The 23,525-nt window shown below is 40.8% G+C and overlaps 1 protein-coding gene across 6 annotated transcripts in view; it reads left to right on the forward strand.

Moving 5' to 3' along the window:
- Positions 1–23,525, forward strand: part of dclk2a (doublecortin-like kinase 2a) — a 51,977-nt gene that overhangs the window by 4,460 nt on the left and 23,992 nt on the right. For 4 of the 6 annotated variants that reach the window (XR_010531610.2, XM_065265233.2, XM_065265235.2 and 1 more), the window contains exons 2-5: positions 851–1,191; positions 14,908–15,037; positions 16,583–16,690; positions 17,498–17,548. Coding sequence is in view for 5 of the 6 variants with exons in the window: in XM_065265233.2 (XP_065121305.1) it covers positions 851–1,191; positions 14,908–15,037; positions 16,583–16,690; positions 17,498–17,548 (630 nt within the window). In the remaining variant the exon portion in view is untranslated. The remainder of the gene's footprint in view (positions 1–850; positions 1,192–14,907; positions 15,038–16,582; positions 16,691–17,497; positions 17,549–23,525) is intronic. The other 2 variants (XM_065265234.2, XM_065265236.2) reach the window with 1 other exon arrangement.

Raw genomic sequence — 23,525 nt, forward strand, 5'->3', positions numbered from 1 at the left:
ATGTGCGAATGCAGCATTCAGACACTTTCCTCTGTGGGAGGGTGAGAGCATCAGCGGAAGTTTGGAGTCGAAGGATGTTTGTCTTGTTTTGAAGCACTTGCATGTCTTTTGCTGTGACAGCCCTGTTCTCCTTAGGATGACAAAGCTCCATTTTTAGACCAGCTGCCTGGTCTTTAGTGCCAAGATGTGCCATCTCACATACACAACAAACATGCCCTTTATGCTGTCATACACACTTTAATGGGCCTTACTTAGGGAAACAAAGTCTATCAAGCAAGCAGGTGTTTAGTTCCTTAATAAATGCATTTCGGTACATTAGCCAAATGCATTTTATTACTGCAGTGCTTTTTCCATCTTGTGGTTTTTATTTGCTATGGCCTTTGGGATTTGAATAAAGTAAAGCACTTGGAACAGGAGTGCAAACTTGCTAACAGATACTTTGGAATTCACGCAAAAAGAAAATGGTTTGCCTTGGACGTTGTCCAAAACCCCAGCTGAAAAGTGTAAAGAGGGAAAGAGACGAGGTCATGGACAGGCTAAGTGCACATTTTTATTCCTCCCAGTCCATTAACTCCTTGTCGTCTTTGGTTATGTTTCGTAGATTTATAATAGTTATGGTGTATCGTAGACTATGAGGCCCAAGGGTTGTTAAACACACCACCTGTACTAAAAATTTAATTGGGAGTTGGTCCTCACTAACAGCTTTTTTTCTTTTGGGAAGGTTTTTTACTATATGTTTGGGTGTTCAGATATGGGCTTATTTTGAGATAATTAGTGATTTAGAGTTTTGCACACTAAACATTTGGTACTCAACATCATTCCATTCATTTTACTCTTTCCCCTTTTTCAGGAGAGAGCTATGTGTGCGCTTCCAACGAACCCTACCGTAAAGTGGACTACACCAAGAACGTAAACCCAAACTGGTCGGTCAATGTGAAAACTGGCACGTCACGCTCACTGCCATCACTTACCACCACCAAGAACGAGCTAAGGGAACGGGAGAGCAAAGACTTCATCAAACCCAAGCTGGTGACGGTCATCCGAAGTGGCGTCAAGCCACGTAAAGCTGTCCGGATTCTCCTGAATAAGAAAACGGCTCACTCTTTTGACCAGGTGCTCACGGACATCACCGATGCTATTAAACTGGACTCGGGGGCTGTGAAGAAACTGTATACTCTGGAGGGCAAACAAGTAAGTGATAAATATAAAAATCCATTTAATAAAATTATTTAAATAAAGAACCCCAATGGGGTTTGAAATGGTCCCTATGTCGCCAAAATGCATCATTAATCCATGTTTTCTAAGTAAGTGGGTGGTCACGATGATTCCCTCTATCTTCCTGAAGTAATGTAGGCTGGCATTGATTTGGCATTGCAACACTTGAATGTGAATTTAACATCTGTCAGGTTATTTCTTGAACTGGATAATAACATTATTCTCTCTCTGGATGTGCCAGTAAAGCATTGTAAAAGGGCACACTTTTATCACCTAATAAATGTGAATGCTTCCGTGGCAAAATCCTCAAAGGACCCCCAAATAATGATCTGAGCTGTGGTACAATTTACATATAGATAGTCCAGAATTATACAACAGGAGCTGGTAATGACCACCTGAACCCTCTTCAATTCTTAACATGTTTAAGCCAGACAAGAATCCCAGATGGGGCATGTCTGTAGTCATCTCTATGGTTATTAGAACACAGTCATTTGTGTTATTTCTAAAGTTAGGAAGAAAGAAGATAGCGTCACATAAAGTACGTTTGTTGTAATGTATTACGTTTGTGGGAATTTTTGTAAAACAGGGGTCTCCGACCTTTTTGTGAGCAAGCACAATGGATAAAACAGACTGGAGGGCTAATTTTTTATATAGTCTACTGAAACTTTTTTGTTTTACTTGTTGATATGTTTTATCATTGTTTGAAAGAAGCCAAGCTAATATAAATAAATTGTAATTAATAAATATTAAAATAGAGGCTATTAATAGAATTTGCTCTGGCGGGCAACTCACAGACTCCAGGGCACCATGTTGGAGACCACTGGTCTAGAAGGTGCCTGGGTATTTCTTTTAAATCTGGTACCAACATAGCCTTTATGTTTAGATGAAAGATGGTGTGTGATCACACAGGAACAAAGAATAAAGGCAAATGAAATACAGTGAGAGAAAAGTCATATGAGGACAGGGGAATTATCCCCTTCTGTTCTCTTTCCTAAAAACTGGGATCTGAGCCTGGTAGGATATGAATAGCTAAGGCATATTGATGATATCATCAGGGATTTTGACTCTGCACTGGTAAATAATATGTATCGAGCCTGTCTTCCTCTGTGAATCTCTGGAATTTAGTGAATATGCGCTCATCACGCATATCAAAGTCTGTCCCAGGCTTGATCTTCCGTAACTATGCACAAGTGCCTGCAAGAATTGTATTGAAATGGTGAATGCAGAATTATTACAGTAATGTCCTTGACTGGTTTTGCATTAGTAAAGAATGTTGGTTGTTAAAGTAAGTCATTTATAAGTCTCTTTTCAGTCTTTGAGCTGAATGTGTGTTAAAAATGATGGGAATAAATAATTATTTGTTATTTGTTTGTTCTATAAAAGCTATTTCACCCAACTAGTCAATATCAGCACAATAGTTATTATCTACTGCCAAATAGCCGACATGCTGTTATTCAGTACAAAAGCATTCTTGCCGGTGTGATATTGCTTAATTGTCTCTTATAAATGATAGTCATATAAATGACTTGGACATAACCAATAAAAAACAGTATTTACAATATTCAAAATGTTCTCTTATTAGTGTTGAGGTTCTTAGTACTGTTTATAAATTGTACCATATGTCAGACAGCCGTAAAACCTGTGAAATGGTTGTTTAAGCCCAATGTGCCCTATTGCATTATTCATTGACTTGGTGTAGCTGAGGATGGTCAGCCAATACAACCTTACCACTAATGGCGCTTTTCCATTGCAAAGTACCCCACGGTTTGGTTTAGGTCAGGTCAGGTCAGGTCAGCTCACCTCACTTTGGCTTGGTTAGCTTTTCCCTCTTTCTTATTTGCACTGCCTACATGAGAGCGTGGTTATACATTCCCATACATTTATTTATTTCGCAGTCTGCCACAAAATTAAAATTGACCACCACAAATAGATGTTTGCACATTACTCCGCTGAACCTCATTTAAGTTGCATTTAAGCATATATGCAAACGTGAGCGTCGCAAATGTGCCGCCAAACTGCAAGTCTGAAATTTTTTTTATGGTGTTCCTGATTCTCAACCTGTGGATGTTTTTCATTGCTAAATGGGAGTTTGGGAACTTATAGCAGAGCACAGATGACAACATGTCTGCTTGAGACAGCGCATGCTAGCAGTAAGGTAAAGCTAATCGTATACATTATAGCGATGAAGCTGGTAGTGACGATTCTCTCAGACCAATCAGTGATCTACAGTGTCTTCGCATCACGTTTTGGTATCAGCTTGGGTCGCTTGGAACCCCGAGGTGGTACTAAAAAAGTAGCGGGATACTACGTACTGCACCCAGTGAAAAAGCTCACAAAGTAAGTGGACCCAAACCAAACCATGGGGTACTATGCAATGGAAAAGCGCCATAATATATATATGGGCTCAATGTGGGGCTGCACGATGAATTGCATCTCGTCAGTAAAGCCGGTTCTTTGATTGGTAGTAAATTGCCATCACCTGTTTTCAGATGAGGCAGCATTTACTACACAAAGCCGTAGTTCATTGAGAATCGGGGCAATTTCGCATCGCAGGCGATATGATGCAATATGGCACAGCTTGTCAGGTAATTACAGCTTTGTGTAGTAAATGCTGCTCCATCTGAAAGCAGGTGATGGCGAATTATTACTAATAAAGGAACTGGCTTTACTGACGAAATGCACATGACTATCGCATGCGATTTTTCGTGCAGCCCTAGCTCAATGGGTGTCCAGGATTGTGGCGAGCATGTCATTTCCCTGCAGCACAGACGCTTCTGATGTCTGTGAGTGTCTCAGTGGGAGTAGCTCCTGGCGCACACAAATGTCAGTGATAAGCATTAAAAATGTATGATGGGATAAAACTGCAGTGATTCCCATGCCTTTAGGACATATTTTACAAACATCAATTTTTAACCGAAGAGAAAATGTATGAAATTGCAATACACATGTGTATTTGTGTTTGCTGTGTGTGTGTCTTCATGAAATTACACTTAACGGTCAATATCAGTCAAAATGCTAGTTTTTTTAAGTTATATTTTAAGTGCTTTAATGCCTTTATTTGGATAGTTCAGTAAAGAGATAACAGGAAAGTGTTGAGAGAGGAGTAAGATTGGCAAAGGACTGCAGAGACAGGATTTAAACTCAGGTCGTCTTGAGTGCCCTGGTGCTACAGTATATGTCAGCGAACTAAGCACAAGGCTGTCGGTGCCAACAAAATGCGAGTTTGTTTAAGTGTAATTTGTAAACTTTTAAAAAAGTTTTTGGGGCTAAGATGTCTCACTCACCATTTTTTAATATCCATTTCACAAAATGTATGTTCTGTGTTTGAGAGATGGTTTTATCCATCCTCAGATCATCAGGAAAAAGTCTCTGGGGCATTGCCATTTTATGCTGCTGGTTGGAGCGCTAATTTATTAAAACGCACCAATGGGTTTTTAAACCAGCATAAAGTTTTTAAACGTTAATTCTAGCCATTTTAAGCCCCAGAACAGCAATATGTTATGCATATTCGGTCTATGCTGGGAACAAGCAGTTCAATGTGTGACTAATGATCTCGGATTGAGCCTTGTCTATTTCTACTGTAAGTAGGTCTCAAAATGCGCTCACAAAAGCATCTGTGGGTATCAGTTAAAAATAATGTTGAGTATTATTGGGTGCGGAAAGCCAATTGGTCCAGTCATGAACATTTGTGCTGGAATGAGCCACGATAAGGTGGGGCTGGCCATGCATAGCAAAGCGTGACTCTTACATTTGTCTATTATATACTGTAGCCTTGTTAGTAAGATTAAGGTCCTTGATTAATCTCTTGATCTTTTAAACTTATGTTTGAGCTAAACAAATCCTGCTTATTTTTAAAGATTATCAGCAAAGTGTTAATGGAATAAGAGAGTAAAACAAAAGTATTCAGATATTTTCTTGAACCTTATATATAAACCAATGTCCCTGCAAAATTAAAATGCTTTTTTAAAACCATTAAACTAATTTACACGTGACCTGACTTACAGTTAAGCTGCTTTTACAGCTTAAATACACATCTTGTCACTTTCAGGGTGTGTACATGTGCCTGTCTAAGCTGTATGTGCAAGCACACAAACACAAGGAGAGTATTTCACTTTCCATGACAGTTGTAATGCTTGGTTTAGGAAAAGCATTCTTGCATATCACATGTGATTACGCCCTCACCAGGACTGCAAAGAGTTTGGGGTAATGCACAGCTGCAAACACACCCGATTTGATCCTTCATAGATGAAATTCATCAGTCTGATATTAAAAAATTCCTTTGTATAACATATCTGACACCTCTTAGACTCAAGTAGATGGTTTAAAAACATTTCAAGCCTGAAATTCATTTATTGCCCCAAAATAACCAAACACCCTCATTAAACACTAAATTATGAATATGTAGTGGTAGCGTGCATGTTAACAGGAGCGCCACTGGGTGCCATCTGCTTGTGAGCATTCCGGGCCCAAATCTTGTCAGGTGGGGGTAGGGTAGAGAGGCGTGGACACCCCACTGCGACTCCAACCAGCTTTGTCGTAATTGAACCTAAAGGCAGGGGGATTTAAAGTGCAGCTGGCAGGTGCGGGCCACATTTGGGGGGGCTAGCGGATCTGCACTAGCCAACACAACATTCTCAGTCAGAGACGCTCCTTAACGTCTAACTCCATGAATGCCAATTGCTATTTTCCTATCTTCTTAAAAAGCTTCGCTTGGTTTTACATCTCAGCAGCAGATGGAGAGAAAGAAGCCACACACTTTCTTTGGCAGGAGTTCAGATTTGCTGTGCCAAATCGGTGATCGGTAAATAGGGCTGACCAGTTTGATGCATTACGGCTTTTAACTTGGTTACGTCCCCTTCGATCCGCATGCTTTGCCATTAGTCGACAATGACATCCAATTATATGGTAATAGACCCTTCATAATTGTTTTAAGTCTGCATAAAGGACACGTCTGTTTCTAGGGAAACTGCAAAGGGGAGGTGCATGCAAGTAGCTAAGAGGCAGAAAAAAGGGGTTGTACACTTAAGTTATCATTCCTATCCCAACGCTGCATCCACTTCTCTCTGCCACCCCCTCATAGCATTTAGAAATAGCTCACGATTCACTTAAAAGCTGAATGTGTATTTATAATGATTTGTACGTTCATCGAAGCCTTCTGCATAGACCTTATCTCAGGGATCTCAAATTTTGCTTTATATTTTCATATTAGGTTATATACCAAATGAGGGTTATGTAGCCTAGCAAGTATACTGTGAGGTTTTGTAAAGGGATATGTTTAAAAAGCTGCGTACCTTAGCAGATCGAAATTAAATGTTTCTTTAATATAGATAAGGTCTAAATTTAAAACATAACATACAATTTTCACTTATTATAGATCAGGTCATGTTTAATATGAAGTGACCTAGAATGCAACAAAGTAGGACAAATAAAAAAACATCAGCTAAAGATGTTCATTGTTTCTCAGCCTTGTACTTAAGTCTTTTACAATATAAGAAATATGTTATCTCAATCAACAATTGGTTAAGATATATACAGTAGATTTTACTGATAGGTTTACTGTTTTCTTTCCCGAGTGCATTTTAGTAGATGACAGAGAAATGGAGGGTAAATGAGAGAGTTGTCATGTCTGAAATGAGTGATGTGGTATGTGATGGTCGTGATGGACAGTGGGGGTTGGTGATTGACATGTAGCCCCTCGAGAGAATTAGCATAATAAAAGCCTTTCTGTGGTCTGTGTTTATATGACATCAGAATAATGCACAGTCAAATGGCCTCTGATCAGTCAGACATTGCCTACGTACAATCTGATGGCAAAAACGACTTAAGATTTTAGATCACATCATTTTAGGACAGTCTGTTAAAGGGACACTCCACTTTTTTGAAAATAGGCTCATTTTCCAGCTCCTTAAGTGTTAAACATTTGAATTTTACCATTTTGGAATCCATTCAGCCGATCTCCGGGTCTGGCAGTACCACTTTTAGCATAGCTTAGCATAATTCATTGAATCTGATTAGACCATTAGCATCGCGATCAAAAATGACCAAACAGTTTCGATATTTTTCCTATTAACTCTTTCGCCGCCAGCATTTTTTTTTTTTAAAGTTGCCAGCCAGCGCCAGCGTTTTTCATGATTTTCACAAAAGTTAAATGCCTTTCAGAAAATGTTCTTCTTTAAATATATAAACATACAATATACCAAATGAAAGACCCTATGCTTTCAAACAAAAACAAAAACGTTTCATCCTACCTTCAGTAGTTCTTTTGTAATCAGCTTTTGAATATGGGTAGGTCTCTGCAAAAACACCACATTTTGAGCAAAAGGCAGAGATAATTCCATTTTTGTGACTTTTCATAGAGATCCCATTCAGAGCGATCTTTTAAACAGACACAGACATGCAGCCGCTTGCCATAGGGCAATACTTCCGGGTTTAAAAAGTTGCGGAAGGGCGCCTGGTGGATAATAGCGGTATTGCGGAAAGCCGGAAATACTCGTCATTGGCAGGGAAGAGTTTTCTCTTGATTGACGAGATATCTCGTCAATTGTGGCGAAAGAGTTAAAAAATTGAGTCTTCTGTAGTTACATCGTGTACTAAGCACTTGAATATAGTCGCCTTGGTAACTTTCAATAGCAGGGGACTACTTTCAGGCGCTGCGTATTATCATTATATCATAAATATCATAAGTCCTTGATTATTACGCCAGAATGAGAGTATAGTTCATAGCCATATCGGCCTAGAAAATCTCAACTTTTAATTTTCCGTCAGTTTTAGTACACAACGAAGAGTCAAGTTTTAAATAGGAAAAATATCAAAACTCTTTGGTCATTTTTGAGTGCGATGCTAATGGTCTAATCAGATTCAATGGATTATGCTAAGCTATGCTAATAGTGGTACCGCCACACCCGGAGATCGGCTGAATGGATTCCAAAATGGTAAAAATCAAATGTTTATCTCTAGGGGAGCTGAAAATTGAGCCTTTTTTCAAAAAAAGTGGAGTGTCCCTTTAAATCACATTAGATCGTGGGCTTGCAGCAATAAGTAGGACACTTGTTTATCAGTACCACTGTATGTCTACTGGGGTTTATTTAGATGTCCAACCAGATTTGTTTGACCCACCATTCACCCATGTTAGTTTAACAGAGTGGGAGTCAGAGTTGTATTAATGAAATCACACATCATTTTATCTTTATCTTCAAATTGTCAAAAAAATGAAGTTGACACTTAATTTATAGAAAGCTTTCTCCATGGGTCTTCTATCCTCTTTAAAGAACATGGAGTTTGCTTACTTATTTTAATGGCAGGTCCGAATTATAAAGAATATGTTTGCATTTACATGTATGCATTTATAAGAAGCAACTTAAAGTGCATTTAATCCAGGGATCAAACCCATGACTTTGCATTGCTAACACACAACCAATTGAATTACAGTAACAGAATAATCAAGGTCAGACATAAAGTATAGTATACAACAATCATTATTTGCCTCCTAATTAATATACACCACCATCTGCACCCACATTAGCACAACTATTTTGCATCACAAACAAGTAAAAGGAAAATACAAAGTAAAAGGCAGTGTATCTCATGTCTGTGTCTCATCTCACAGATCTGCCAGCCCTAGCAGACATTGCTAGGAGACACTGGCACACAAGCAGAAACGTGTCTGTAAGCCGGCCAGGGTCATTGTGTGATCTTAATGCCCTCTGTTGTGTTTTTCTGCCAGTCTGGACACTTAACAAGCTATATACAAAAGCCTCACTTTTACCGGTATGACTTTGCTGGTTCATTTAGGTTCTACTAGGGTTGAAGTCAACACGTTAGCATATGCAATTAATTTAGAATGTTTAGTTTTTGTTTTCATATCAATATATTTCTTTGGGTCCTAAATACGTTAGCTGATAGATCTAAAAATGTACAATTATAAGAGCAGCTCCAGTGTGGGATGGCGCTGATGTTACCGTGGTTTGACAGCTCATGTCATCGCAGTGAGAAACGAAAACTGATGTTCTATTCTCCGCCTCATCAGTTGAACTGCCTTCGTTTTCATTTTGTAAGCAATTGGTGGTGTGGGTGCTGCTTATGAAAACCTACACTTAACACAAAGACTTTATGTGGTTTATTATGTGTTTAATTATACTACACAGTACTTTACATTATATTGCTTTCTTTCTTGATTTAGTCTTGCAGCTCTTTTATATACTCATTTAAAACCCACTGAATTTGATGGCAACAGACGATCAAATGTAACTTCAAACTTATCAGTCTCTTAACACATAATTGTTACTAGAATATTGTCTGTGAAAGGCTCATTCGTCAACACTGCTTTTAATGGCATCCATTAGCAATTGCTGATGTGACGAGAGCATTTTCTTCACCTGTCACCTCTGTGCTTTAGTTAATGGTTGACAAACTCATCGCAACGCATAGTTGATGTGACAAAGGTCCCCCCCCATTTAAATCCCCTGAGTAATCACTTGTGCTTAAAAGTAAAGCTAACCATACATTAGCACTACATCAGACACAGGCTGGAAAGTAATAGAAAATGCAGAGTGTCCTTCTTCCAAAGTGTTTATTGCTCTTTCATAACCAAAATCGCTGAAATCATTCACTGACCTCACAGTTGTTTTATGTATGTATGCATGTATGAATGTACTGTATATAGAGGTGTACAATTATAGTGAAGAGAATAGCCCAGAGAATTTGGGATTTGGATGCCTTCTATTTCGCATTTCCTTTTTTTGTCTTGACACAGTGTAGAGCGCATCTCCTCTTACACCCTTCATTACATGTCAGACAGATAAAGTAGAGCTGTTATTAAACTCAGCACCCTGTCAGGTCTCTCTGTGTGCAGCCCTGTACTTTACTGTCTTCAGAGGCCAGACCAAGATGTCAAGGAGCTTAATAATACAAGTCTTAATGAAAGCCTTATAAGATGCTTAAAATAAAAAAAGTTAAAAAAGACTTTGTAGAGGTTAGAAATGTAGAATGGTAGCTCACTTTTTAAAGGATTCGTTTTCTATACAGATAATTTACTCACCACCATGTCATCCAAAATGTTGATGTCTTTCTTTGTTCAGTCGAGAAGAAATTATGTTTTTTGACTAAAACATTCCAGGATTTTTCTCTTTTTAATGCACTTTAATGGACCCCAACACTTAACACTTAACTCAACACTTAACAGTTTTTTCAATGGAGTTTCAAAGGACTCTAAACAATCCCAAACAAGGCATAAAGGTCTTATCTAGCGAAACGATTGTCATTTTTGGTCCTGTGATGCGCCAGTGCGACCTCACGCAATACATCATCACATCAAGAGCTCACGGATGATATATCGAAACTACGCCCCAGTGTTTACAAGTGTGGAGAAAGAGGACCATTCCGACGTTGTTGTATGTTGAATAATACTAATTAATGTCTTTGTCTCAGTTTATTGTTTAAAATGATCCACAAATGTGCGTTTCATATATTGTCGCTAACCTACCGAAAGTTTGTATGTCCAAATTCATTCTTTTTCAAGAAACAGAATAAACACTGTATTTTTTAATGATTACACGCGGTGTTGTCTAAGTTGACAAGCACTTTTAATACTTTTTATTGACGTATTGCGTGAGGTCGCGCTGGCGCATCACAGGACCGGAGATAGACGAGAAATTGTGGTTTAAAAGTGCATATTTTTTATTTTTCTTGTCAAAAATGGCAATAGTTTCGCTATGAAACTTATGCCTCGTTTGGGATTGTTTAGAGTCTTTTGAAACTCCACTGAAAAAAGTGTTAAGTGTTGAGTAAGTGTTAAGTGTTGGGGTCCATTAAAGTCCATTAAAATGAGAAAAATCCTGGAATGTTTTCCTCCAAAAAAATAAATAAACATAATTTCTTCTTGACTGAACAAAGAAAGACATCAACATTTTGGATGGCATGGTGGTGAGTAAATTATCTGGATTTTTTAAAAAGAAAATTGACTAATCCTTTAAGTTATTAGTGGTGTAGGTTAGTTTAACTACCACATTTGATCATGCTTGAGATTTGATAATTTGAGGGATTCAAACCATGCCATCATGAACATCATAAAGGGTTAAGAGTGGGTTTCATTGAGTTTGGCATGTAAGCAAGCTTGGAGACCATTGGTTTATCCCAGTGTTTACTATCCCATTGCAAAGAGTATATACTTTTGGTCAAATTATTTATATTTGAGTGTTTAGCAAAAGAGTATGCACACAATAATGTTGCCTAGATTACATTGTGGTTATTAACAACGGCACACATCAAACTAACAGAATTTCAGCTCTTCCTCATTCATTATTTACTAATATTAGTGTAATGTTTATGGAGTTAAAATGATTTAATCAATGAAGCAACTTATTTCATTTATTACCTCTTGAAATGAGATAACATCATCCAACCATTCAATCAGCTGTTAGTTTACATGGATCTGAACTTCCAAAATTCACCAAAGGTAGACTAACCATCACATTTTAATTCATTTTAATTTTTTTGGATTTGGGCATATTCATTCGGATTCAAAATGAATAGTGCAGATCAATATGTTTAAAGGTTATAATAAAATTTTAAGAGATGCTAATGGTAACTACAGATCTTTATTCCCATTATTTCTATTGCTGTGTCACTGGTCATCCGAGCAGTATCTGTTTTCCCATTTTCAAATTGGACCCTAAAAATATCAGCACTTCCAGTAACATACACTTTTATGCTTATAATGCTAGGATGATGTTTTCTTGCAACAGACAAGAGTTTATTTACAAATCAGTGTACATTACAAAAACACATTTGGCTCTATTGCAGACTGTATTTTGTTGTACACTTCCAAGATATCAGCTAAAATGTTTCAGGCATGTTTAATAGTCTCCCAGTGTGGCATTAGTCTGTCACTGTACTCAGGCCAACAACTGGGCCCATATGCTCCTCTTATCTTCTGACTGATGGGAATACAGTTTAAGATCCCATAGACTGGCCATGTGCATTTACAATATATCACTCTGTAGCAGCTCTGTTGAAAGGAAGATCCTTTATGTGCTTTAGAGAGAAGCACTTAAGACTATTCAGAGTATTATGATGTATTGATTAATAATGCTGTTAACATTTCAAGGGACATTTCACAAGATTTTTTTAAGATGTCAAATTAATCTTTGGTGTCCCCAGAGTACATATGTGTAGTTTTAGCTAAAAATGGCATATAGATAATTTATTTTAGCATGTTAAAATTGCCACTTTGTAGGTGTGAGCAAAAAATTTGCCATTTTGGGGTGTGTCCTTTTAAATGCAAATGAGCTGATCACTGCACTAAATGGCAGTGCTTTGGTTGGATAGTGCAGATTAAAGGGCGGTATTATCCCCTTCTGACATTACAAGGAGAGCCAAATTTCAACCTATTTTTTCACATGCTTGCACAGAATGGTTTACCAAAACCAAGTTACTGGGTTGATCTTTTTCACATTTTCTAGGTTGATAGAAACACTGGGGACCCAGTTATAGCACTTATACATGGAAAAAGTCAGATTTTCATGATATGTCCCATTTAAATGAAATTCCATAAAAATTCATTATATTATATAATTCAATAAATCTGAGCCTATAAACTGAGCGTGGCTTAAACAACCTAGATCCGCTTTGTTACTCTGTATTTGATGGTGTTTTCAAGGATCTCCTATTGACGCTATTAAAAAGCAGATTCATCATTAACGTCGTGTTAACAATATACAAGAGACACCCAGTGCTTGACCTCCCATCAGTTCTCTCTTGTCCCTGTTTGTCATGCTCAGTGCCCTTTTACTTCTAATGGGGAGGATGGGCCTTTGTACCTCTGCTTTCCATCTGTCTGTGATATTTCTTTCAGTTCTGTATAGATCTGTTTGTGTGTGTTTGATGGAGCTCCACATTATCACCATCTGTTTCTTGCTACCCACATCCATGATTGGAAGAGAGGGTGCTGAGATCCGGACATCGCTCCTTGCCCACTACCACTCTGGTTGTGTGCATGTGGGTGTGTTTGTATCATATATATTTTAAAATGTTACTAGTGACGCATTGTGTATGTTACTCATCCTGACTTTAGATTTAGTAAATTTATTTAAAATACCTTGTGTGGCCATTGTAGGTTTTATGAAGTTATTGAAGTTATTTTTTATGCTTTTATTAGACAGGGCAATATATTTGACGGAAAGAGGTAACAGTATTGGATTGGCAAGGGACCTTGAGCCAGGAATCAAACTCAACTAATAAGTGATCAACTAACTTCCCATTAATGCTGGCTATTATTTGTTTAAACTATCTTTTTAAATAAATATACTATTTTGGTGCAACTTTGTATTTGGTGTCTTTAACCAGTCCTTTAAAAAAAACACAGTTTTTTTGTGATTGTTGCGGGCAAAAATCCTTGATCTTGCTGCAGGTTTTCTTAAAAGATGCGATGGAATATGCAGGATATTTATGCAATTATATGCAATTAAAATTGTGGGAACTTGCAAAAACGGAAAACGTGCAATTTATGCTGCGAAAGTGTGGCGTATTTGAAAAAATGTCGACCCCGCATAAATATGCAGACTTTGGCTGATTATGGGTTAAATCATGAGATCGCATAATCGCGTTTTTCTGGAGGGACTGTTTAACTGCTCACCATGCTATTTTCACCTCTTCACTGTCAGAAAAAGGTACAAAAGCGTACCTTTTTTTGGCGCTGGGGTGGTACCTTCAAAGGTATATTTTAGTAGCTTTATGGGTATACAACACTTTGAAATGTTGTACCTTTTGGGGTACAATATTATACCCTAAGGACCCATTTTGTATCTTAAGAATTTTTTTTGTAACAGTTAACGTTAACTGTTCCTTTAAAGGTACACAGTAGATCCTTAGGGGCTGGACACACCAAAGCTTTTACGCCCGCGGCCTGCGCATGTTTTCAATTGTTTCCAATGGAAACTCTGCGTTTTTCAAATAAGCCAGCAGCTAGCGGTTTTCTTCCGCGCTGAAAACCGGCGGACAGCGGTTTTTCCGCGCTCAGCACTGAGCACCGAGAGTTGAAAAATTTTCAACTTTGGATGAAAAGCCCCGCTCGTCAATGTCAGTTCTCACGTGGCCGTCCAATCACAGTGGAGGAGGGGCGGGACAAGTATCACAGCAACCAACCGTCTCACAGCTGACGTATCAGAGCTACCAAAGCGCTTAGCTGAAGAAAGCTGGCACTCAGCTGGCATTCGGCGTTGTCTGCGTTTTCAGCCGCGTTTAAAAGTTTTGGTGTACACAACCCCTTAAGGTAGAGTAATGACATCAATACTGTAGGTACAACATTGTATTATGTTTAGTATACCTGTAAAGGTACAAATTGGAACTTTAGGATACCACCCCAGTGACAGAAAAGGTGCTGTTTTAAACCTTTTATTTCTGACAGTGTACTTACATAAGAAAATAGCATTTAATACATTGAACTTACTGTATTCAGTACATATGTTCAGGGTATGCAAAGGACAAACCCTAAGGTTGTTAATGGACATGCAAAAAAGTGTCTGGAAGATTTTTATTCACGATTTTTGATGATTAAAGACTTCAAACATTTTTACCCTATTCATAAAAAGTGCCAGTTATTGTTGTTTTTAAACATTTATGCTTTAAATCCTCATTATGAACTTTGGTTTATTACTTAATTAACAGTCAATTCTCCCCATGTTCTTCTCTGTCTAGATTACATCTTTGCAAGATTTTTTCGGAGACGATGATGTGTTCATTGCATGCGGGCCTGAGAAGCACCGCTACGCACAGGATGATTTTGTGTTGGATCACAGCGGTAAGGCTTCTACAGCCTTTATAACCGGTAGGCTCAGCTAAACACTAACTTCATTTTAATGCCATCTTTAATCTAATTATGTGTATTTTTCACAGATCATTTGCATTTTGCCCAAATCAGTATTTTCCACTCACCATGCAATGCATGCAGATACATCAATTTATAACTCATGACCAGTCTAAATGCACCCGAAAAAGCATAAATCTCTTACAAATTTAGTTTATATTATGAGAGTATCATCTCATTTACAGCCCTTAATCTATTATTTTATTGTAAGTGTTACTGACTTATATATATACTTTAATAATATCTGTATGACAAAGGAGTCATTCATCCACATACTGGGTTGAAGAAATAACTCCTTCAAGAACAATAATTTTTTTTTATATAGGATGCTGAATGATAACCATTGTCATAGGAAGTGACCCTGTTATCTGAAGTTTCCCACCATTGCCTAATGTGTAGTTTATATCCTGGTAAACTTTATAGTGTGTATGCACTGTAAATAATGATATCAAATTAACTTATCATAAGTCAAAACTTAAAATAGCATGTTGAATTGACTTGCATAACCAAGTTGTTTTAACTTAATGATACTTTTTTACAATGTGGGGATGTAAAGGCAATCTGTGATTTGTTTACATTCATTAATTTACAAACTGTAATTTACAAACTGTTTAGCTGAAACACGTCTAGTTTTGCACCACACATGCACCGTAATAGCTTGATTCATGGCCTTACAAATTTAGTTCATCTGGTCGGCAGTTTGTCCTAGTTTCTCACCACTGCCCTACTTAGACTAAGTAGGACTTTTCCAAAAATATAAAGAAACGGCAAGTTAGCGTCTGATGCTATTTACTGCTTAACTTTTTCTTCTCACAGCAGATGTGGAACGCTTCAATTGAACCCAAATCTTCTGTAACGAAAGAGCTCATTACATTTAGTCCCTCAGAAGCTGCTATTAAATGCTTGCGTTAATTCCCATGAAACAGATGATCTGGACGCTAATGGTGTTTAAACATCGCTGTTCAGCTTGTTTTATCATTGACAGTTAACGGTATGGTACTCATCAGCTAATTTATCACAGCACAGATAACAGATGCCAGAGAATCGATGGGATGGGACGAGTCTGCTTTGCTGTTGTACTATATGAGTCATTCCTTAAAAAGCAGTAAAGTTCTGCACCTTCTTCTCTCATTAGAGCAATGGGCTGTTCAATAGTCCTTGGGCAGACAGTAAAATTACGCCTCTGCATAGCACTTCAAAGTCTTGGCACTTGCAAAGCTGAAATATCTCTTCAGATGTTTCTTCACCACTGATTTCCTCTAGATTTGCTCTGATACAAGCATGACTGGGCTGGGGAGTGAATCTGTTTTGGTGTTCATGTCAGGCGTGATGAATCGCAGACAGATTAAAGGATAATTGCTGTTAATTCTTGCACCTTTATTAAATCTCTAAATGTATTGATTCATAACTGCTTCAAATACCTCAAATCTTTTTTAAATCTGTATTATTATGAGACATCAAGTGTATAATCCTCATCCAATTCATGAGTCTGTGTTTTATTTTCAGAGTGTCGAGTACTGAAGACATCTTACTCTCCTCGTTCTCCTGGCCCTGTGAGACACTCTGGTAGTAAAAGTCCAGGACCGACCCGACGCAGCAAATCCCCCGGATCAGGTGAATATACACTGCACTGGTCTAGTTACATACTGTATACAGATACAGACAGCACTAGCTAGGACCATCATTAGGAGGATAAGCCAGGAGCGGAGTGGTCGATAAATGCATTTTTTAACTATTGGGTGTATAGGGTCTGTGGCCCACCTTTTTTAATTTGCTCCATAAATTCTAATGGTGGCCCTGGAACTGGTAAGACAAGTTAATAGATTGCACTAGACACTTAAACATTTGTGTTTTTCAGTAAGTATTTTTATTTCACCCTCCTTTTTATAGGAACAGTACGCCATAATAAAAATGTAATAACTGAACCCTTACATCATTCCAAAACTGTATGATTTTCGTTTCTTCCATAGACCATGTAAGGGTCCATGCTGCTCTTTTTTATATAATGAACAGAAATAGTGACTATGGCTGCCAGAAATCAACTAAATCAACAACAACAACAAAAAAACTAAATTAAAAGTCCTGGATCCACTTACTGCAATGATAATGACATTTGGGATCTGTAGAACACACACACACACACAGATATACATTTCCATAACCCTTAACAATAATTTTGTTTGTTTGTAATGAAAGGATTTTCCCTCAGCATCCAAAGTTTGCTTCAGTGCTCTCAGGGACAAGTTTGAAAAATAACAAAAACAGAAACATTCAGATTATTGTGATTGACATGTCCCAGAATCTTGTATCTTTCAGTCACCTAATCCCACGCCTGTCAAGGTCCCGTCACAATGTTCTTGTTATTGTCATTCTGGATCTTCTTTACCTTTTTCACTTGCTTTCTTTCCTTTTCCTTTATAGTGAGACGAACTGGTGGAAACTTCTCTAGTCATTCTCCAGTGAAATCACCAAGTAAGTTTTGCTGCTAATACGACAAACATTTTTAAAATGGGTAAGTTACAGTTAGTCCACTGGGGCAGTTTATCCTACACTGAAAAAAAATGATATCATATCAACGTATATTTTTATGCTACTTTAACTTGACAATTTAAGTTAAAATAATTTCAGCTTGTTTTTTAAGTTATGTTAACTTATCACAAGTCAAACTTAAAAAAGTATGTTGAATAATTAAGTTGTTAACAGTGTAGTCCCAGACTAAAATGCATGTTTAAAGTACCTTAATCTAAAAACATCTGACATATCTAAACATATTAGTGCCATTGTTTTGTCTCAAGATGCACACCATAGACTGTAAAAAAGATGGACGACGCCTGTTCGCTCCCTTCTATTGGTGAAAAGTGAAGCCGCCAGTGTCCCGATACGGCGCAGACATCTTGGGTCTTGAGTCTGCGCAGTAGCGATTTCGGGACCAGTCATGAGCAGTAGTGAGCAGGAAGTAAAGCCGCGAAATCAAGACCCCGCCCTCGCTCTCGCAGAATGCGCATATCACACAATATCAAAGCTGTCAATCATGACGTGACACCACCGTTTTTATATCATTAAATAACTAAACACAAACTTATTTTAAAAACAAACATTTGAATTTACATCAGCGTGATAAAAACTACATTAAATGACAGAAACCAGCTTCGGAAAAAAGATAATTGAAGTGTAATTAAATTTTTAAGTTGTATAGTATTTTGAAAACTATTTTAATGTCCTAATATAACTAAGGTCTAAATATAACTGTCACGGTAGGAAAATCCAGTGTTTTCCTCCGTGTCATGTTTGTGTGTGTGTGTGTTGTTCACTTACCCCTGCCATGTGCTCGTTAGAGCAATCCCTTTCACCTGTGTGTTGATTGTCTCGCTCCAGCTGTTCATCATTACATCATCTCCATATATACTCACCTGACTTTCTGTTCCCTGCCAGATTCTATTGTTTGCTCAGTCTCCGTGTTGCTTGGTTGTTTCGTGCTCTCTGGATTACGTGTTACTGTTGGATGTTATTGTCGTCGTCGTCTTCGTGTGGATGTTCCGTGTCAGCCTGGATTTCACCACTGTTCACTACTCCACCAACGCCGCACTCAAAGCACCAACTTCCACCGTAGTCATCGTCGCCATTGCCTTCAACAACACCGGACTGGATTACTTCCGCATTACCTCTGAATACTCTCTCTTTGTTTACATTTAATAAACATTGTTATATTGTTCACCTGCGTTTGCTTCCGTCTTTTACAAGTCATTACAGAAGAATCTGGCCAACATGGAAGCAGCAGGTGGTCAACCAATCTCCACGTTGGAGGAGTTTCTCCAACGATCGCTGGCTCGTATGGATCATCAGGATCAAGCCATCGAAGATATGCGGAAGGCCGTCCAGGTAATGGTGGCGAAGGTTTCCGAGCTCTCTCAGCGATCTCCGGACATCACGCCTCCCACTGCGCCACCCATGCCGCCCGCACCATCTTCACCTCCAGGGGGTAGTTTCATCCAGGAACCGAGACTACCTATCCCGGAGAAATATGCCGGTGAGCCCAACTATTGCCGTACTTTTCTCTCTCATTGTTCTCTACATTTCGCCCAACAGCCCCGGACATTCTTCCTCGAGGAGACTAAGGTGGCGTTTACGCTCTCGCTTCTCTCCGGCAAGGCTGCCCTCTGGGGGACGGCGGTATGGGAAAACAAGGACAGCTGTTGTTCCTCGTTCACCTCGCTTGCAGAGGAGATGAAGAGGGTTTTCGACCGCTCCGTCGCCGGGAGGGAGGCCGCCCGTCTCCTCACGGATCTCCAGCAGGGGGAGCGGTCGGTCTCGGACTATGCCATCGAGTTCCGTACCCTGGCGGCGGAGTGCAGGTGGAACGAGGAAGCGCAGTGGGATCATTTCCTGCATGGGTTGGCGGATCGGATCCATCGAGAGATCATCACGGTGGAATTACCTAAGTTGCTCAACGGGTTGGTGGACTTGGCGATCCGGGTTGACGCACGCCTCTCCACCGCTGCCAGAAGGAAGACTCGAGGTCCGTCCCTACGTCAGGCAGAGTCCATGGATCAGCCCATCGAAATTTCCGCCGGTGGTCTCTCAGATCCGGAACCCATGCAGGTGGGTCGAGCTCGGTTACCCCGGGAGGAGAGGAAGCGGCGGAGATCCTTGGGTCTTTGCATGTACTGTGGCGAGTCGGGTCACCAATGCCAGAGGTGTCCGGTAAAAGACCAAGCCCGATAGTAAAACAGAGGCTACTATCGGGCAGGATCTCCGCACAGAAGACCTCTACTACATCTACTCTCCTTCCGGTGAGACTACGGTGGTCCACTATGTCACACTCAGGGCACGCACTGCTGGATTCGGGGGCGGAGGGCAACTTCATCGACAGCTCACTAGCACGTAAGCTCAAGTTACCCTTCACTTCACTCACCCACCAGATTGCGCCCTTCGCCCTCAATGGACATCAGTTACCCACTATCAAGTACACCACAGCACCTATCACACTCATCACTTCCGGCAACCACACAGAGACTATTTCATTTTTTATTACTGACTCTGCTCTCTCCCCCATAGTTCTTGGACATCCTTGGCTTCATTCCCATAACCCAAGAATTGACTGGAAACTGGGTTCTGTTACCAGCTGGAGCGAGGAGTGTCATAAGTCCTGTCTTGTCTCTGCTTGTGTTTCTGTTTCTGAGTCTGTGTTTCAGGGGAAGGCGGTGGATTTATCTACCGTGCCCGCGGAGTACCACGACCTGAAGGAGGTGTTCAGTAAGTCGCGGGCTGATTCTCTTCCTCCTCATCGTCCCTATGACTGTGCGATAGACTTATTGCCAGGTACGTTTCCGCCTAAGGGCAAGTTATACTCTCTGTCCGTTCCGGAGATGGAGGCCATGGAGAAATATATTTCTGATTCTCTGGTAACGGGGTTCATTCGCCCTTCCTCATCTCCAGCGGGGGCGGGGTTCTTTTTTGTGGGTAAGAAGGACGGATCCTTGCGGCCTTGTATTGACTACCGAGGGTTGAACAACATCACGGTAAAGAATACCTATCCTTTGCCATTGATGTCTTCAGCCTTCGAGAGGTTGCAGGGAGCGTCCGTCTTCACTAAATTGGACTTACGTAACGCATATCATTTGGTTCGCATCAGGAAGGGGGATGAATGGAAGACTGCGTTTAACACCCCTCGTGGCCATTTTGAGTACTGCGTGATGCCTTTCGGGCTAACGAACTCGCCGGCAGTCTTCCAAGCACTCGTTAATGACGTGTTGCGAGACATGGTAGATCAGTTCATATATGTTTACCTGGATGACATATTGATTTTTTCTTCGTCTCTCCAGGAACATTTGCAACACGTACGACGAGTGCTTCTGCGGTTGCTAGAGAATGGGCTTTTTGTCAAGGCGGAGAAATGCGTTTTTCATGCACAGTCGGTTTCTTTTTTAGGACACATCATTTCGACTGAGGGTGTTCGCATGGATCCTGAGAAAGTTAAGGCTGTGGTAGATTGGCCATCCCCAGAGTCTCGCAAGGCCCTGCAGAGATTTCTGGGGTTCGCCAATTTTTACCGGCGTTTTATTCGCAATTTCAGCCAACTAGCCGCACCTCTGACCGCTTTGACCTCCCCTGGTTTGACGTTCAGGTGGTCAGACGCAGCTGAGGCTGCGTTTGCCAAACTGAAAAGCTGCTTTGTTTCAGCTCCCATTCTCGTTACCCCTGATCGTTCACGTCAATTCATAGTGGAGGTCGACGCGTCAGAGGTGGGGGTAGGAGCAGTGTTGTCCCAGCGCGCATCCTCAGACGGAAAGATTCATCCTTGCGCGTATTATTCCCATCGTTTATCTCCTGCGGAGGTTAACTATGACATTGGCAATCGAGAGTTGTTGGCGGTCAAGCTAGCACTGGAAGAATGGCGTCACTGGCTTGAAGGGTCGGGTGTACCGTTCATTGTGTGGACGGACCATAAGAATCTCGAATACATTAGAACTGCCAAAAGACTTAATTCCAGGCAGGCTCGGTGGGCGTTGTTTTTCGGTCGTTTCGATTTTACACTTTCTTACCGGCCGGGTTCCAAAAACATCAAACCCGATGCTTTATCCCGTCTTTTTGAGCGTTCCGATCGTACTGCTACTCCCGAGCCCATTTTACCGGAGAGAATCATTATCTCCGCGCTCAGATGGGAGGTCGAATCGAAGGTTTTGACAGCCTTAGAAGGGGTAACGCCCCCGGCTCGCTGCCCACCGAACCGTTTATTTGTGCCGGAAGGGTTACGGTCAGACGTCCTCCAGTGGGGTCATGGTTCCAGTGTTGCTTGTCACCCAGGGGTTAGTAGAACTAGGTTTCTAGTCAAGCAACGATTTTGGTGGCCTGGTATGGCTCGTGACGTCCACGACTTCGTCTTGGCTTGTTCGGTTTGTGCCGTTGGTAAGACTTCCAATCGTCCTCCGGATGGGTTACTTTTACCGCTGTCTGTCCCTTCGAGACCCTGGTCCCACATTTCGCTAGATTTTATTACCGCCCTCCCACCCTCTAAGGGGAATACGGTGATTTTGACCGTAGTGGACCGGTTCTCGAAGGCGACCCATTTCGTTCCCTTGCCCAAATTACCATCAGCCAAGGAAACAGCGGTAGCTGTCATTGACCACGTCTTCCGAATACATGGCCTCCCGACAGACGTGGTCTCTGACAGGGGTCCCCAGTTTGTGTCCAAATTTTGGCGAGAGTTCTGCAAATTGCTAGGGGCGACTGTTAGTCTTTCGTCCGGGTTTCATCCCCAGAGCAACGGTCAAACCGAGCGAGCCAATCAAGACGTCGAAAGGGTGTTGCGATGTCTGGTTTCCAAGAATCCTTCGTCCTGGTGTCAGCAACTCTCAATTGTGGAGTACGCACACAATTCACTGCCGGTGTCATCTACGGGCATGTCTCCATTTAAGTGTAGTTTAGGGTACCAACCACCTAATTTTGTCAGTACTGAATCCGAGGTGTCGGTTCCCTCCGCAAACGCACTAGTCCAGAGGTGCCACCGCACCTGGACCAGAGCTCGCAGAGCTCTGCTCCAGGCAAGGTCACGCACCAAGGCCAAGGCCGATCGCCACCGGTCGAAGCCTCCCCGATACGTCGTCGGTCAAAGAGTGTGGCTTTCAACCCAGAATATTCCGATGCGTTCCGTCTCGAATAAACTTGCTCCCAAATTTATTGGCCCGTTTTCTGTTACCAAAATCATTAATCCGGTAACAGTGCGTCTTAGTCTTCCTCCTGCGTACAGGAGGGTTCACCCCGTCTTCCACGTTTCCAAAATTAAACCGGTTATTTTTTCCCGTCTTAATCCGCCTGCCCCGGTTCCCCCTCCGCCTCGTATCGTTAATGGGGAGACCACATATTCGGTTAACCGTATTCTGGACTCCAGACGGAGGGGACGCGGATTTCAGTACTTGGTGGATTGGGAGGGTTACGGTCCGGAGGAGAGAAGGTGGGTTCCTGCTCGGGACATACTGGATCACCGCCTTATTGATGAATTCAATCAACAGGTTAAGCAGGCTGGGAACGCCGAGGGGCGTTCCTAGGGGAGGGGGTACTGTCACGGTAGGAAAATCCAGTGTTTTCCTCCGTGTCATGTTTGTGTGTGTGTGTGTTGTTCACTTACCCCTGCCATGTGCTCGTTAGAGCAATCCCTTTCACCTGTGTGTTGATTGTCTCGCTCCAGCTGTTCATCATTACATCATCTCCATATATACTCACCTGACTTTCTGTTCCCTGCCAGATTCTATTGTTTGCTCAGTCTCCGTGTTGCTTGGTTGTTTCGTGCTCTCTGGATTACGTGTTACTGTTGGATGTTATTGTCGTCGTCGTCTTCGTGTGGATGTTCCGTGTCAGCCTGGATTTCACCACTGTTCACTACTCCACCAACGCCGCACTCAAAGCACCAACTTCCACCGTAGTCATCGTCGCCATTGCCTTCAACAACACC

This window comes from Paramisgurnus dabryanus, chromosome 4 (genome assembly GCF_030506205.2).
Source record: "Paramisgurnus dabryanus chromosome 4, PD_genome_1.1, whole genome shotgun sequence".
Classification (NCBI taxonomy): domain Eukaryota; kingdom Metazoa; phylum Chordata; class Actinopteri; order Cypriniformes; family Cobitidae; genus Paramisgurnus; species Paramisgurnus dabryanus.